The sequence below is a fragment of the Delphinus delphis genome, chromosome 19 (genome assembly GCF_949987515.2).
Source record: "Delphinus delphis chromosome 19, mDelDel1.2, whole genome shotgun sequence".
NCBI classification, from domain to species: domain Eukaryota; kingdom Metazoa; phylum Chordata; class Mammalia; order Artiodactyla; family Delphinidae; genus Delphinus; species Delphinus delphis.
This window is the reverse complement of record NC_082701.1, coordinates 24569603-24585122: the sequence shown is the minus strand read 5'-3', so window position 1 is coordinate 24585122 and position 15520 is coordinate 24569603. Positions and strand designations below refer to the sequence as shown.

At 57.7% G+C, this 15520-nt stretch overlaps 1 protein-coding gene across 10 annotated transcripts; it reads left to right on the top strand.

Annotated features, from left to right (window-relative positions):
* The first annotated feature begins 157 nt into the window (after positions 1 to 157).
* SAMD14 (sterile alpha motif domain containing 14) lies at positions 158 to 15391 on the top strand. Of its 10 annotated transcripts, none has more exons than XM_059996591.1 (11): positions 316 to 343; positions 3668 to 3844; positions 4582 to 4636; positions 9137 to 9303; positions 9737 to 10025; positions 10750 to 10837; positions 10928 to 11002; positions 11109 to 11268; positions 12478 to 12597; positions 12685 to 12840; positions 13651 to 15391. In XM_059996591.1, exons 3-11 carry the CDS (start codon positions 4594 to 4596, stop codon positions 13804 to 13806), a joined length of 1254 nt encoding a protein of 417 aa, XP_059852574.1. In that variant the 5' UTR covers positions 316 to 343; positions 3668 to 3844; positions 4582 to 4593; the 3' UTR covers positions 13807 to 15391. The 10 variants fall into 10 exon arrangements, with proteins under 10 accessions (XP_059852569.1, XP_059852571.1, XP_059852574.1 ...); XM_059996590.1 differs by lacking the exon at positions 316 to 343 and adding an exon at positions 505 to 1124; XM_059996594.1 differs by lacking the exon at positions 316 to 343 and adding an exon at positions 3256 to 3344 and having other exon boundaries at positions 9137 to 9298.
* Positions 15392 to 15520: the final 129 nt, after the last annotated feature.

Genomic DNA, 15520 nt, shown 5'->3' with positions numbered 1-15520 from the left:
CACCTCCTCCGGGAATCCTCCTGGATCACTTCCACACACAGCCCCCGCCCCGGTCCTCACCCGCCCCCGGGCGAGGCCTGGCTCCCTCTGGTGTGCTCTCCCCGCGCTGAAGTGTCCTCTGTGAACCAAGGCTCACAGCACCCGCTCTCTTGAGAGCCTCCCCACTCGTCTGTCCCCCTGACAACGCTGCGAGAGCCACGACGGCCCGGACCGGGTCGGCTCTGCTCTCCACGGTCCCCTCGGGCCTCGGCGCACCCGACTGCTCTGTGGACTTCTGTTGAATGGATGAATCAGGAGCCCTCACAGGCCTTGCAGAGGAGGCAGAAGCCCCGCAGGTCCTAAGGTGGGGCCGCATCTCCGTCCGCTCACACCCGCCCCGACTCCCGCGGGCCGAGAAGTAGCGGTAACTAGAATCCCCTCGCCCGGCTCCGCCAGCCGGGGCCGCCTCCTCCCTCCCCCATGCTCCCGCTGCCTCCGCCCCTCCCTCCCTCCCTCCCTCCCGTTCTTTGTCTCCCGGGCGCCCGGCCTCCCCGCCACGCGCCCCCTCATCGCCCCTTCCCTGGGGACCCCCCGCGGATCCCCGTTGACACGACGCTAAGAGTATCCGCCTGCCAGGCGGGGGACCCCGCGTCCAGCCGGGCGGGGCGGGGAGACGGTTTCTCTCTCTCTCTCTCCCTCCCTCTCTCTTCTCTTCTCTCCTCTCCTCTCGTCTCCTCTCGTCTCCTCTCCTCTCCTCTCTCTCTCTCTCTCTCTCACACACACACACACACACACACACACACGCACACACACACACACTCGCACACACACGCACACACACGCACGGAGCATCCTCCCGTCAGGTCTCCTGGTCCAGCCCCTCCCGCCGTGCCTCCTGCTTCCTGCAAACCTTCTCCTTCTCTCTCCGAACTCCCCCACCCCCACCCCCACATTCCCTCCGGCTCCAAGACCCCCCTCGCTGACCCCTACCCCTACTCCCGGGATGGAGCGGATGGAGCCAGCCCGGAGCCCCCCGAGGCCGGGGTGACTGTCCCCCGCCCCTCTCCCGCCTGGCCCCAGCCCCAAACACCATGGGCCTGAGGGGATTCTGAGGCGCCGGACGCTGAAGATGACAGATGCTGGAGGTGAGGTATTGGGACCCCAAGAGCCCCAAGTTGAACGGGGAAGCGGAGCTGGGGGGGTCTCCGGCTTGCGGTGGGAACCCGAGTGGGGTTGGATAGGGCGAAGAGACAAGGACCTTTCTTCCCCTGTCCCTAGGGCGGCCCGCACAGAGCCAGGGTTCTGGGCCGTTAGGAGATGGGGTGGAGATAGGATTTGTGTCCCTAATCCTCTCCCTTTGCCCGAGGTCCGGAGAGATTAATTTTTTTAAAAAACTGGTGTTGGGGGAGGGGGGAGAGCTTAACCCCTTCTTGCCTGGTGCGGAGTTGGACTAATGGATCGGACAGAACTAGCCACTTGGCTCTGATTGGGCAATAGGGGCCCCGAGAGTGCAGAAGGTGCCCTGTCCTCCACCCCCACCCCATCTCCAGCGGTGCTTGCTGGATGCCCCCAGCTTGGGCCTTATGGGAGGGGGTCGCCCCTTTCTCTAGCTCCACACTGCCTCCCCCTGCCCCAGCCTCCTCTCCCAATCATCCCTCCCCAGTTGCACTTCTTTCTCGGGCTCCTTCTCCTCTTCCAGGGCCCCTTTCCTCTTTCCTTCCCCACTGAGGGCCGCCTCTCTCCTGGCAGCCGATTCTGCCCTTCTGCACCCTTCCCCTGGGCCTCACTCAGGGCTGCTGGAGCCCTGTCTGTACTGCTTCTTCCCCTGGCCCCGCTGCCGCCGCTGCTCTCAGGCTCATCTCCTTCTTGCTCTTTCTTCCTCTGCAGCTCTGTAGACTGACTCTCCACCAACCTGTCTCTGTCCTGCTCCCCATTTCCTCTCCAGGGCTTGTGTACCCTTTCTTTGTCTTTCTCCTTCCCCTGGGTCCCAGGAAACTTGGAGTTCACCTGCCTCCCTTTCTCATAGGGAAGGGTCAAAAGTTATTGGTGTTCTTCCTCCGGGAATTGGGAAGTTTTGGGAGGAAGGAGTGGCCTGGTAGAGTCAGAGCCCAGACTGCATCCAGAGAACAGGTTCATTTCCACCTTGTAGTGGTTACCTGGTTTGAATGTGCATGTATGAGTGTGGCGCGGGTGTGTGTGTGTGTGCGTGTGTGTGTAGGAGTGTAATGTTGTAGGAGTGTAAATGGGGGGGATGTCTAATTTACCAAGGTTCAGTGTTGGAAGGGGGGGTGGGAAGGGCCTGGTGACATTCTGATGTCATGCTTCCCAGAGTTCCCCAAGGGACAGTGTAGGGAGGGTCCCCCATACACCCCCCAGGGAGTTAGTTGTTGAAGAAAGCGGTTTGTGCTGAATCAGAATTCATTCGGCACTGATGTGAGCTGGAGGCCCCAGCCCACCCCAGAGCGTACCTGAAAGAGGATGGCATCCACAAGAGGGTCTCCACCCTAAACTGGGACCTTGAATAAAGAGCACATGGGCTCTCCATTCTCAGGTGGTCTAAGAGAGGAAGCACCCTCAGGGAACCTCCATTCTGTTGGGAGAGGCAGTTCTTATCTTCCGAGATTCCCTCTTCTGATGGGGAATGCTGCCCCTTCTCCTCAGGAGCTCCCATCTGATGTGGCAGAGATGTGACCCAGTTAGGGAATCAATGAAGTATGAAAAATTACTCATTTCCTAGTAGTGGGGAAGAGTGGATTTAGAAATTATATAGACAAATGAGAGGAGTGAGGGCTATCTAGGACAGCTTTCTGGAGGAGGTGGCAGCTAGGTCCTGGTCAGATGAGCTTTGCGATTGAAGGAGGGAATTCAGTTCATTCTTAGGGGCAGCCTCTCTTCCCATCTACCCCTTCAGGACAGGAAGAGAGGTTCTAGAACTTCTCTGTTACTAGCACCCAGGGTTGAAGAATGGCAGGAGGGTTCCTGGAGGGCCCACATCCCTGGCTCCTTCTCATACCTCATTTCCTGCTTGCAGCCCCAAGCATCCGCAGAGCCTGGGGTGGAGGTAGCTTTGAAGCGTATCCGGTCCTAGCGAGTATGGACCAGCTCCCTTACCTCTACCCCTGTCCCTTCTCCCAGCAGTGTTCTTTCCTCATGAGCAGGTTCCCAAACTGCAGATCACCACCCAGGACAGAGCTGAGGGGCAGGAGACTGTGGTCAAGGTCGAGTTCTGCCTCTTATCTCCTGCATCTCAGTTTTCCCATCTGTAAAGTGGGGACACTAAGAGTCCCGAGCCTGGACAGTTCACAGTGAGATGAATCTATGTAATAACAGAAGAGGAGAATCGGAAAAGACCAAGCAGGCATGAGGTAGCTTTCCTACACCTGTCAAATGGGTGGTCTAATGCAGTGCTCTGCCCTTCTCATGGGGACCTGAGTGTTAGAAGTAATTGGAGATCACGTCCCAGGCATGCAGCATGCCCCTGACCCTGAGCTTCCTCCTTCTCCCCTCATCTGATATTCCCTTGCTTCTCTGACACCCAGGCTTTGGTTTAGGGATGCTGCAATCCTACATCTGCTAGGAAGCCTGCCCAAATTGTTCCGGCTACATATATCCTGCTTTCCCACCTGCCCTTCCTTTCTTACTTCCCACAAACAAAACCAAACCCCTATCCATCCATATTTCTTCCCAGAACATTATCTGGTGCATCATAGAGATTTGGCTCTGCACTGTTCTGCTACGGGTACTCTTTATACCCTTCTGCATCTGTGAGTCTGTCTTGAACTGTGAGAACTGTGACTTTGTCGAGAACAGTGGCCCTGTTGATGATGCCAGCTTCCTGAACAGCTCATGTTCAGGAAGACAGGTGGTGAGTGCACCAGTGATGAGAGTGGGGGGAGGCAGGACTGGGTGATGGATGGGAAGATGGATGGGTGGATGGTATAAATTGACGGATGTAAAAATGGGTGGATGGTTGGACGGGGCGGATGGTGGATGGATGGGTGGCTGGAAAGATAGATGTTTGGACAGATGATGGATGGGTGAATGAGTGGACGGTGAATAGGCAAGTAGATGCATGGATAAGTAGGGATGTAAGTAGGTGGGTGGATGGAAGAACCTGGGTTCTCATTTTGATCTTGCCATTAACTTATTATGCGACCTTAGATCAGTCATTCTCCTGTCTCTTTCTTTATTTGTAAAATGAGAGGATTGGATTTAATAGTCTCCAAGATTTCTCCCAGATTTGATATTGGACAGCTTATGATGATTAAAAGCTTTTAGGGAATGCTAATGACGGAAGGGCCCAAGACAGTGACGGGGAGAGAAGTTCAGTGACCCGTGTGCAGGCACTCGGCAAATCAGCTTGGACCCGGGCTTCAGGACAGCCTGTGTCTATACCCTGGACTCGCTTCTACCTCCTGCCTGCCCCAACCATCTGGGCTGTGGTTCAGATGATTTCTCTTTCAGGGGCCAGAGAAAGAGTTGTAAGGAGAGGTGAGGGCCGGAAGGCTAGGAGCAGGTAGCCATGGGCAGCTCCCTTGCCTGCACCAACCTGAACCTCTTATCCATGGTCTTCTTTTCCTCTTTCTCCTCTTGTTCTCCCAGCTCTCTTGAGTCATGGCTTCTTCAAAGCTCCGAGAACCTGCGGATGAGGTTTTCGGTAAGTTCTGTTTGGCTCTATCTCTAGCCAAGGCTATCGGGCCTTGGGGGAGAGGAGTCCTGGTAACTTCAGTGTGTGTGTGTGTGTGTGTGTGTGTGTGTGTGTGTGTGTGTGTGTGTGTGTGTGTGTGTGTATTTTGGCCTTACAGCCTGATTTTTTGTCACCATTATCTGAGTAGATATCCAATTACAACACGATGATAATAAGGGTCCCCATTTATTAAGTGCTTGTCTCATGCCAGGTACTAGGCTAGCACCCCCATTTCACATGCACTGTATCATTTAACCCTCACAACAAGGCTAAGGAGTGTGCCCACTTGTCCTACGCCTAGGACACGGAGCACAGAAGTGACTTGCTTTAAAGATCACACTGCAAGTTAGTGGCAGAGCTGGGACTAAAACTCCAGACTGCCTAACTCCCTGCTGGCAGCCACTGTGCCGTATGTACACCAGTATTCCCCAGCGCAGGTGACACAGGTTACCTCCGAGCTGCATAAATAAGGGACCTCATCTGCATGGATGTGCAGGGAAATCAAAAATGCATAACACACACTCAGCATCTACACCCTCGGGGCACCCCCAGACTGACCCCCCTGTGTTCTCACTGGGGTGCATGGACACCCCCCCCCACCCCATCATTTACCCCCTGCAGCCTTTCTATTGTGTGGATTAGAGAAAGACCACTGACGGGGCACAGCTCCCAGCATGCACTGGGGTGGAAAGGCTGTTTACCAGCTGGGTTCGGTGGAGGAACGTGGAGGGCGCGGTGGAGGCAGAAAGCTCGCGTATGCAGCCCTCAGGACTCTCAGCTGGGAGGGGCTCCTAGCTGTGGAATGCCACAGGGCCTCCAGTTTCTCCACCCCTGCCTCTCATCTCTACCTTCCTTGCCCTCTCCTCCTCCCACTTCCCCGCTCACCTCTCTCTCCCCTGTGGCTGCCACAGGCCCCGGCAATGCCAACGCCGCCCGCCGGAACTGCTGCCTCCTGGCTCCTGGGGAACTGCTTCCCGGCCTGGCCTCCCTGGGGCCTGTGCATGGAGGCTTTGCCTCGGGGACGCCCCCAGCCTCGAACTGTCTCTGGGCCTCAGACTCTGAGTCTCTCCATCCCCACGCAGGCCCAGCCTGACCCCTGGCCTGGCAGAGGCGAGCTCCCCGTTCCTTGGGCTTTTTGGCCTCCGCTCCCCCACCCCCGACCCTTCCTGTTTTCCTTCTCCCTGACCTGCTGAGGTAGCTGCCTGCCTGGCAGCCTTCCTGAAGAGAAAGGCGATGAAATATTCATGACTTCCCACTGCCCAGGGCCGGGCTAACTCCCAGGGAGAGAGGGAGAGGGAGAGCAAGATGGTGGGAGGGATGGACAAGGTGATGAGGGCCTGGTAGAGTAAGGGACCAGAGGAGAGGCTGGCCCCACCTTGCCTCAAAAAGCCCCAAGCCCCTTAGGAGTTCCTTTGCTCCCTAGACCCTCCACGGTAAGATGACCATGGTTTTGATGTGGCCCAGATTCAGGTGCAGAGAGCCCTTCTCCACGGCCCAGGGCGGCTGGGCACCAGCTGCGCGCTGGACGGGTCAAGGAGGCTCATGAGCTCCCTTCCAGGAGCCCTGCCTACTGTCCTTAACTCCCTCTGCACCCTGGGCCAAACTTTCCTCTCCAAGGAAAGTAAGGGCCTGTAAGGTGAGGGGTTGGACTCACAAGTCACTCCCATCTCTGCCTCAGAGGACGTAGAGAGGGCTTGGTGGTTACACACGGAGCCCTGGAGCCGGAGCCCGAAGGCCTATGACCCTGGCCTGCTCTTCACCAGCCCTAACCCTCGGGCAAATGAAGGCTGCCCTGGGGGTTCTTGGAGTCGCTTCCTCCTTGGGTTGTGGGGAGGTTTAAACGAGCTAGTAACTGTAAAACGCTCAGAACACTCATATACACATACACTCTCTCACACACACACTATTCTATGCCTGTGTTAGTGCAGTGAACAAAAGAGAGAAACGTCTGCCTTCACGGAGCTGACGTTTTAATGGGTGGAGAGACAATAAACTAAATTAGTAAAATATATGGTATGCCAGAGGATGACAAATGATATAGGAAAAAATTTAGCAGTGGGGGTTTGGGGGGTATTCTAAATTGGGTGGTCTCTCAGTGAGAGAAAGCATTTAAGCAGAGCCTTGAAGGAGGTGAGAGAGAGAACTGTGCAGAAATCTGTGGCAAGAGCCTTGCAGGAAAGGGAAGAGGAAGTGCAAAGGCCCTGAGGTGCAGGATAGCTGGTGTAAGGAAGAGCCAGGAGGCCAGGGTGGCTGGAGCAGAGGGAAGAAGAGGGAGAGAGTCGCTGAGCTGCCTGAGTCTGGAGGCCGTGGTAAGAACTCGGCTTCTTACTCTGTGAGAGATGGAAGTCACTGGAGGGTTCTGAGCGGAGGGAGGCGTGACCTGGGCTGACATGTTTTATCAGGATCACTCTGGCTGCCGGGTTGAAATTAGGCCGTAAATGGGAAAGGGAGGAGGAGGGAAGACCAGCCGGGATGATCTGTAATAATGGAGGCAGGAGGTAGTAGTGACCTAGACCAGGAATGCTGTGTGCTCTCCCTCTCCTTTCCTCTCCCCTCCTCCTTCTCCCCACATGTATACATGTATGTAAGTGCGTGTGTATACAGACACATATACACAATATTTTACTGTGGGAAGTCAAAAGTAGAGAGACTAGCACAATGTACCCCATCATACGCTTACGTACTCATCTCTCAACCTCAACCATCATCAACTCATGGACAGTCTTGTTTCATCTACATCCCCTTCCACTCTCCACTCCTAGTCTCCTGGATTATTTTGAACCTAACCCAAAACATCATGTCATTTCACCATAAATATTTCAGCATGTCTAGATATATTTCCAAAGTAGACCTAACAGGAATTGTGGACGGATCAGTTTGCAGGGTGAGAGGGAGAGGGAGGAATCACGGGTGACTCCAGGGGTTTGGCCTGAGCAGCTGCAAGGATGGAGACGCCATTCACTGAGCTGGGCAGACCGGGCAGCTTAGGGGGTAGGGAGGTCAGGTGTCCAATTGTGACATATACGTTGAAGATGCCCATTGGACATCCAAGTGGAGGTGTCAAGTAGGCAGCTGGACACATGAATTACCAACTGGGTCTGAGAGGAGTGACTGGGTGGACAGTGGGGCCTTTCAGTGAGCCAGGGACAGAGAACCAGTTTGAGGCAAGGTGGTGGGTTCGTTTGATGGGCTGAGTTTGAGGTCCCTGGGTGATTCTGACATGGTAAGTTCCCTGGCAGGTGCTGAGGTGCCCAGACTTGGAATTCAGGGGAGGGGTCAGAGTTGGAAATAGGTATAGGTAGTAGTTCAGCTACTGGGGTGGCTTAGGGGGTGTCTGCAGACAAGGGAAAGAGGAGCAGGCAAGGCAGGGCCTTGAGTGATGGGATGGGGTCCCTGAGATCATGAGGGGTGGAGTGGTGAAGAAAGGTCTTAACCCATGCTGAGGTCTGGGAAGAACCTGTTCTGCCTGGAGAAGCTCAGGGTCACTGCAGAGTGAAGGTTGCATTCTCCGGTGGAGCAAACGGAAAGTGAAACTTGGAGCAGGAGGGTCTATGCATAATCTGTTGGGTTTGCCTACTCTTCCGCATGTCCTCATCCAGGACCTAGCCCTGGGCCACGGACCCCAGGACGGGAGAGACAGGCTTCAGGGGTCTGTAGGCTTTCCTCTCTGCCACCGCCGCTGGCTTTTGGGGGTCCCTCTGCTCCAGTTAACTGTGAGCCCTCTAGATGCTCAGCAGTGCTGTCTCTGAGCGTGACCTTGAGCATGGCACAGCAAGCCAGTGTCCCAAGCAGGGCCAATCTCGAGCTAGACTAGCCAGGCCGGCGCGGCGCCCCCTGCTAGCCAGGCTCAAACCCCAGACCATTGCTAGCTGCTGGCCTCAGTCAAGAGACCTAACCTCTCTGATCCTCAGTTTGCTCAGCTGTGAAATGTCCCCAGCAGCTGTGCCCAGCCTGCGGGTTGTTCTAGGTAGACAAGGTGTTGTATGTATGTCCTGGCGTGTAGTGGGCGCTTCCTCAGTGGCAGCAGTTACAACCATGCTCTCTCCGGCCTCATCCTCCAGTCCTTCCCTCCACAAACCTGCCCTCCCATTGCCCTGGAGGTGCCCGCCCCCAGCTTCCCTTCCTCCCAGCACTGCATATACCAGTTTTGCCAACCTCCTCTCTTGTAAACTCCCATCCAGACCTTAAGACCCAGCTTTGGTGTTTCCTCCTCCAACCCATCCAAACAGAGCCATTCTGTCCTCTGTGCCCGTGAGAGGTTCCATCACACACTGCATGTATGAGCTGATATGTCCAGCTCCCTGCGAGACTGTGAAAGACCCAGCTCTCCGTCTCATAGGACTATCAGTGCCCTGCGCTTGGAGACATTTGTGGAATGCCTGGGTGTGAGTACAGGTGGCCACTTGAGGTGGGCCTCCGGGATTGCTGTCCTCATGTGTCTGGTCTCTGCCCCTCTTCCCCGGTTTGCAGACCTGGACTTGGCTGTGCCAGAGACCGTCAGACTGGACAGCAGTTTACACAAGGCCCGAGCCCAGCTACTGGCCAAGGGCCGGAGACACAGGCCCTCCCGCTCGAGGCTTCGGGACAGTGCCAGCTCTGCAGAGGATGGTGAAGGCTCCGATGGGCCCGGAGGCAAGGTTGGGGCAATCCACCCAATCGCACATACCCCACCCACCCTTCTTGCTCCTGGATAGTCCCTCCAAACCACTCTTCCAGGGAAACCACACCCCTAGACTTCTGACATCATAAGGCTAACAAATATTAGCTGCAGTTCAATTCTGGCTAATCTCATCCTTTCAAGGAAGGTATTAGCCCCATCTTCCAGACGAGGAAATTGAGGCTCTGAGAGGTTCACTAACAAAGTCACACAGTTAGGAAGTGAAGGAGGCGGGATCCAGCCCCAGCCCATGTGACCGGAAGTCCCGTTTCCCACCTCTCGCTGCCCAGCCACCTCTCGGCCCAAGGCACGAGGAAACCCTCCCTCCAAGTCCCGGAAGGACCTAGGAGCCCCGCGCTCCCCTCCGGGAAGAGGGGAGGAGGGTTGGCGGTGAGCGGCTGCCCCTTCCCCAGGTGACCGATGGCTGCGGGAGCCCCCTGCACCGGCTGCGCTCACCTCTGCACTCGGGCCCGGGGTCCCCAGCCGGGAGCTCCTTCTGCCTGGAGCCCCCGGGGTTGCGGCGCAGCCTGGACGAGGACGAGCCGCCGCCCTCGCCGCTCGCACGCTACCGACCCCTGCACAACGCCGCCTCGCACGAGGGCCTGGCCGCCGCCTCCTGCTCGCCGCCGCGCTCCGCGCCCTCGTCCGACAGCTCGCCCAGCTTCGTGCGCCGCCATCCCCGCGCCGAGCCGCACAGCGAAGGTGAGCGGCGGCCGGCGCGGCGCCCCCTGCTGGCAAGAGGTCCCTTGGGCGCCGAAGTGCGTGGCGGGATCCGAGGGGCAGGGTGGCTGGGGAAGGTGGGGAATAAAGACCACGGTTCTTTCACTCATTTCCCGAGCGCCTTAATATGTGCCAGGCACTGCTGGCCACTGACACACACAGAAGAGCAAGCAGATGCAGTTCTCGTCCTCACGGGGCTTATAGGTTCGAGCAGAAACAATCAAATCATCCATTGATTAAACGTATAGTTACAAGGTGTATTAAGTGCTATGTGAGAAAACAGTGCGCGGGGCGGGAGAGCATATATCAGCGTGAAAGCATCCTGGGAGCAGCTGGGAGCATCCTGGAAGGCTTCTCTGAGGAAGTGACATGTGAGCCAAGATTAGAAGGTTGGCTACAAGTTGGACAAGATAAAATTAACAGTAAACAGCAGTGGTCCCTACGTTTTCAGCGTGGTTTATGGTTTGTCTAAGGCTTTCATCAACATCTTATTAGGTCTCATGAAACAGGCAGTGTCATTATCCCCGTATTTGAGATGCAGGAAGCTCAGAAGGTAGTAACTTGTCCTAGGTCACACAGCTAGTGAAGGGCACCAGAGCCAGGTTACCTGATTCTAAGTCGAGAGAATTCCTACCACCTCACTGGCAGCTGGAAGAGGCAGACAAGCCACCACCCAGGCTGTTTTCTTCCTTCTCTTCCACAAAAGATGACAGCCGGGATGCCAGCCCACCTGAGCCCGCCAGCCCTACCATCGGCCTGGATAAGAAGACTCGCCGCAAGTTCCTGGACCTGGGGTGAGTGGAAGAGGGGCCAAGAACAAAGGCTTGGGGATGGGGGTAGCACAGTGGGCAGCACTGTCCCACTCCCCCTCGCCCTCCCCACAGGGTCACCTTACGCCGAGCCTCCACTAGCAAGAGCCGGAAGGAGAAGGGCAGCAACCGTCTGTCCATGGGCAGCAGGTAAGAGGTACCCACAGCCCCTCAGCCGCAGCTTTTGCCCCCAGCTCCCTGGGGGCCCCAGCCCTCGCCTTGGTGCCCACACCCATGCAGGGCGCTCTCTCCACAGGGAGTCGGTGGAGGGGTCCGGCAGGTCAGGGGGCTCCCCGTTCCTGCCCTTTTCCTGGTTCACAGACAGTGGCAAGGGCTCGGCGTGTGCTGGCAGCACCACCTCCCCGGCCTGCTCCCCTAAACACGAGCGCTTCAGCCCTAAGAAGTCAGCTTCTCAGGTGAGTCTGTGGCCCTCTGGCTCCCATACTGGCCCCCAGACTCAGGTGACATGAAGACATACTTCCCCCTGGCTTGGGCTGGGATCCAGGCATTCCTGGAGTCCATCTGTCTGTCCATGGAGCCATTCCGTGATCCATTAATTCATCCAGTTTCTGAGTTCAGGCATTCGCTCATTCACTTGTTTATATGCTGAGTGGCTCCTTCATTGATTCGTTCATTGCTGCCTCCAGGATCCCCTAGTACACACCCGGCCTGAGGGCTCCTCTATCCCTGCTAACTCTCCTGCCTGGCTCAGTTCTGGCCCCATGTCCTGTCTTAGGAGCTGGGCTACGTGTGTGGTGTGGTGATGCTTGGGGGAAGCAGAGATGAACAGGACCCCAACCTAGCTAGTGCTCAGAAAGTGCACTAGCTGTGGGAGAAGTGAGACCGAGTAGCAGAAGGAAGAACGGGCAACTGTTGACATTCCCCGGGACTCCGCGGTCTACAAAGCTCTGAGCGCATGTTTTTGCTTTACTCTCACAAAGGCTCAGTGAAGTGGGGAAGGCAGACACACTCACCCCCATTGTACAGATGAGCAAATGCAAGCCCAGACTGAAGGGATGTGCCTACAGACTCAGTTGGATTTAGGTGCCAGGCGCTATGACTCCCAGCCCTGTGCTTGTTCTGTGATTCTCTTTCTTATGTGCAGCCTGGTCAGAGATCAGAAAACTGGAAATTCAGGGGAGAAGGGATCCCTCCCTTTCTTCCTTCCCTTGTGCTGGGCCCTGGTGAACAGACACAGCCCAGGCCCTCACAGAGCTCACAGTCCAGTGAGGACAAAGACATCTAACCAGGTTTTTACGAGCCAGCGTGCTAGAGGCCATGCTGGGGAGGCACAAGGCAGAGACGTCCGACCCAGCGCGAGGGAATCCCAGTCTGCTGTCTAGAAAGCGACACCAGTCTGACCTCCTCCATTCCTGCTAACTACTCCGCCTGGCTCAGTTCTAGCCCCACGTCCTCCCAGAGGCCTCAGATGCGATGTCTCGCACGGGTTGCCGCGCCCTGCGTGGCCGCCTAGCTCCTGGCTCACTACGAGGGCCCTGAGCAACTCCTGGTGCCCAGCCCTGGGCTTCAGCTTCCTCTGGATGGGGCTGGAGGGTCGGGGGTGACTGCCTTGCGCTTGGAGGTGAGGTCTCTCCTCAGCAGCGTGCCCCCCCCCCCCCGTCTAGGAATCCACTCTGAGTGACGACTCCACACCCCCCAGCAGCAGCCCCAAGATTCCAAGTGGTCCCCGGCAGGCGGCCAAGTGTTCCTACCCCTACCACACACTGTCCCAGTCTTCGGATGAGGTAAGCAGGCCCTGACGTCTGACGCAGCCAGGTGTGCGGGCCACGGGCCACGCCTTCCCCCCTCACGCTCCTTGGTCTCCGCCCCAGTTTCTGGATGAACCTCTCCCCACCATCTACCACTGGACCAGTCAGCAGGTGGGCCAGTGGCTGCACAGCCTCAACCTGGAGCAGTACGCTGCCGAGTTTGCTGCGAGGCAGGTGGATGGGCCGCAGCTACTGCAGCTGGATGGAAGCAAACTGAAGGTGGGTCAGAGTACAAGGACCACGACCCAGCCAGAGCCTGAGGCAACCTTCAAGAATTAGGATCCCCTCATCCTGACCTTTCCACTCCCGTTAAGACCACTGCCCTGGCCTCTGACCTCTAGGCAGGATCCCCGGCCTGATCGCTGCCCTCTAGTATGGGTTCCCAGTCTGACTCCAGCCCAATTCCTCAGTTTGACCTTCAAGCTCCAGCCCAAGTCTCCAGGTTGACCTCTGACCTTGAGGACTAGCCTATCATCTGACTCTTCACTCTAATCAGTCTCCCGTGGTCACCTCACCTGATTCTTGGAGTCTTAGTCTCCAAGACTAAGAATCTTGGAGGCTGGTGGTTGTGGGAGGGAATGAGTCGGGGGTGGGGTGGGGGGCGGTGGCAGGGGGCTTCTGGCCTGTTGTGCACCCTCTGCTGAGCTGCTTGGGGAAGCGGTGGTGCAAAGAGTCCCCCAGGAAGTCTCTGGGATGGAGAGGGGACTCAGCTACTGACTAGCTGTGTGACCTTGGACATTTTGCTCCCCGTCTCTGGGCCTCAGGGGATCGGGCAGGGTCATGCCAAGGCTGAAATCCTGAGTGGAGGAATATGGGAGCCAACCCTCTACCCTCATCTCTCCCAGTCACTCCCATTCCAAATTCTTGCCCTGAGGGTTCTGATCCATCAGCAAGTCTGGGAGGTGGAGGCTGAGGGCTGGCAAGAGCTCCGGATAGAATACACCTGGGGCACAGAGAACCCGGGGCTTGGGTTGGCCAGGCCTGGGTGGCTCCGGGGCTCTTCCGCTCACCCTTGGATTCCTCCCCCAGAGCCTGGGGCTCAGCAACTCACATGACCGGGCGCTAGTGAAGCGGAAGTTGAAGGAGCTGGCAGCGGCCGCTGAGAAGGAGCGCAAGGCCCAGGAGAAGGCTGCACGGCAGCGTGAGAAGCTCCGGCGCAGGGAGCAGACGGCCAAGAGGAGCTAGGGGGACGGGCAGGCAGCTGCTGGGCTCTGAGGGCACAGGCCGCCCGGGGAAGTGGGGCCTGGCCCCATGCTCTCAGGAGGAACAGCCCTCTCACCCTGTCTTCTATCTGGACCCAGATTCCTCAGAAAGGGAGACCCCAGGGGGAGGACCCAGTAATAAACCCCATTTCAAGGACTCGTCTGGCACAGGGTTCCTGGGGGAAGTGGCAGATTATGGGCAGAGAAGCCAGGGCTGAAGCAAGTCTGGGAGCCCAGAAGTGCCTGAGTCATTCCGACCCTCTGCCCTCAGGCCATGGTGGTCCTGGGACCAGCAGTGAATTAGGAGGCCTGCTTACCTACCAGAAGCCCTGGGCTCAGAGGGGGCCGGGCGTCTCTGCAGGAGCAGGTAGATAGAGCAGCTCCTTGCCAGCTCTCCCAGGCGACTGTGTCGGGACAGCCCGCTCTGCTCCGCAGGGAGGCTGGTGGGCCTGCAGCACGGTGCATGCAAGGTGGGCTCCCAGTCTGCACTCCTCAACAGGAGGGCAGAGAAAGCAGCATGAGTACCCCACATCATCTCTGCGAGGACTTCAGAAGGAAGGGAGGAGGCAAAGCTCCTCCTTTTCCCTGTCCCTGTCCCGTGGGTCTCTGTTGAGATAATGCCCTTGCAGGTCTGCCCCTCCTGAGGCCCAAAGCCTGGTCTTTGACCCACTCTCCAAGCTGGGCCCACTTCTGCTGCTCCCTCAGGGGCCACCTGGGCCCTCCCTGAGGACAGAGCAAACTTGGGAGCTGGTGGCCACGGAAGACACCCCCTACCAATGCCTAGATGGTCCTGAACTGGCGAATCCTCATCCCAGCCAGAGAGGCAGAATCTGGGAGGTCCCCCGGAGGCTGCTAAACTGGAAAGGTCCATCAGCCGTCCCCCATCTGCCCTGGTCCCTAGCGAGGCCTCAGTGGGTTCCAGAACTGGCAGGCAGCGCGGGCTCCGGTTCCTGGGCCACAGGGAGGGGTGGGGCCGGCTCCCTGGGTGGGGGTGGAGTCCACCCCAGCAGCCCAGAGCAAGCCACCTGTCCTTGTGGGGAGGGAGTGTGCGGCTACGGTGCTGGCCAGCGGCTAGCCCAGCTTCTGGAGCGCTGGCCGGAGTTAACAATGAGGCCAGCGGCCTCTGATTAGAGACCTCCCTCCGCCTCCTCCCATCCGTCTGGAGCGGTGGACAGGACCCGATGCATGCCTGCTCCCCTCGTTCCAGCCCAGGCGCTGTGGCCTGAGGGCTACCCCTATTCCTTTCCTCCTCTCTGCTATCTGTGCCGGGAGAGGGGCTTCAGAGAGGGGACTGAGATATGGGGGCATCAGTACCATCTGGGCCCAGAGGAGGGGCCAGTGGGGAAGGTGAAAAGTCCCCAGGTCCTTGAAGCCATCAGGAGTTATCTGGGTGCCCACCTGCATGTGAAGGGGGAGGCGGTACTCAGTTTATTTCAATAAACACTTACGACGTGCCAGTGACCTTTCTGTCTGCCCCAGCTGGGGGGTTGGGCTGGGCCCCGAATGTGGGAGGCCACAGTCCCGTCCCTGGGTGCCGCACCGTCAAGTGCTCTGAATGGACAGCTGTGGCCGCTGTTACACTCGGCACGCACTGAACCACGTCCTGAGCCGGGATCAGGTGTCCCGAGCGCGTCATGTGTTGGTCACAGGGGCTGCAGTCTGTATGCGTTTATACGTGAGGATCTCCCTCCCCCAGG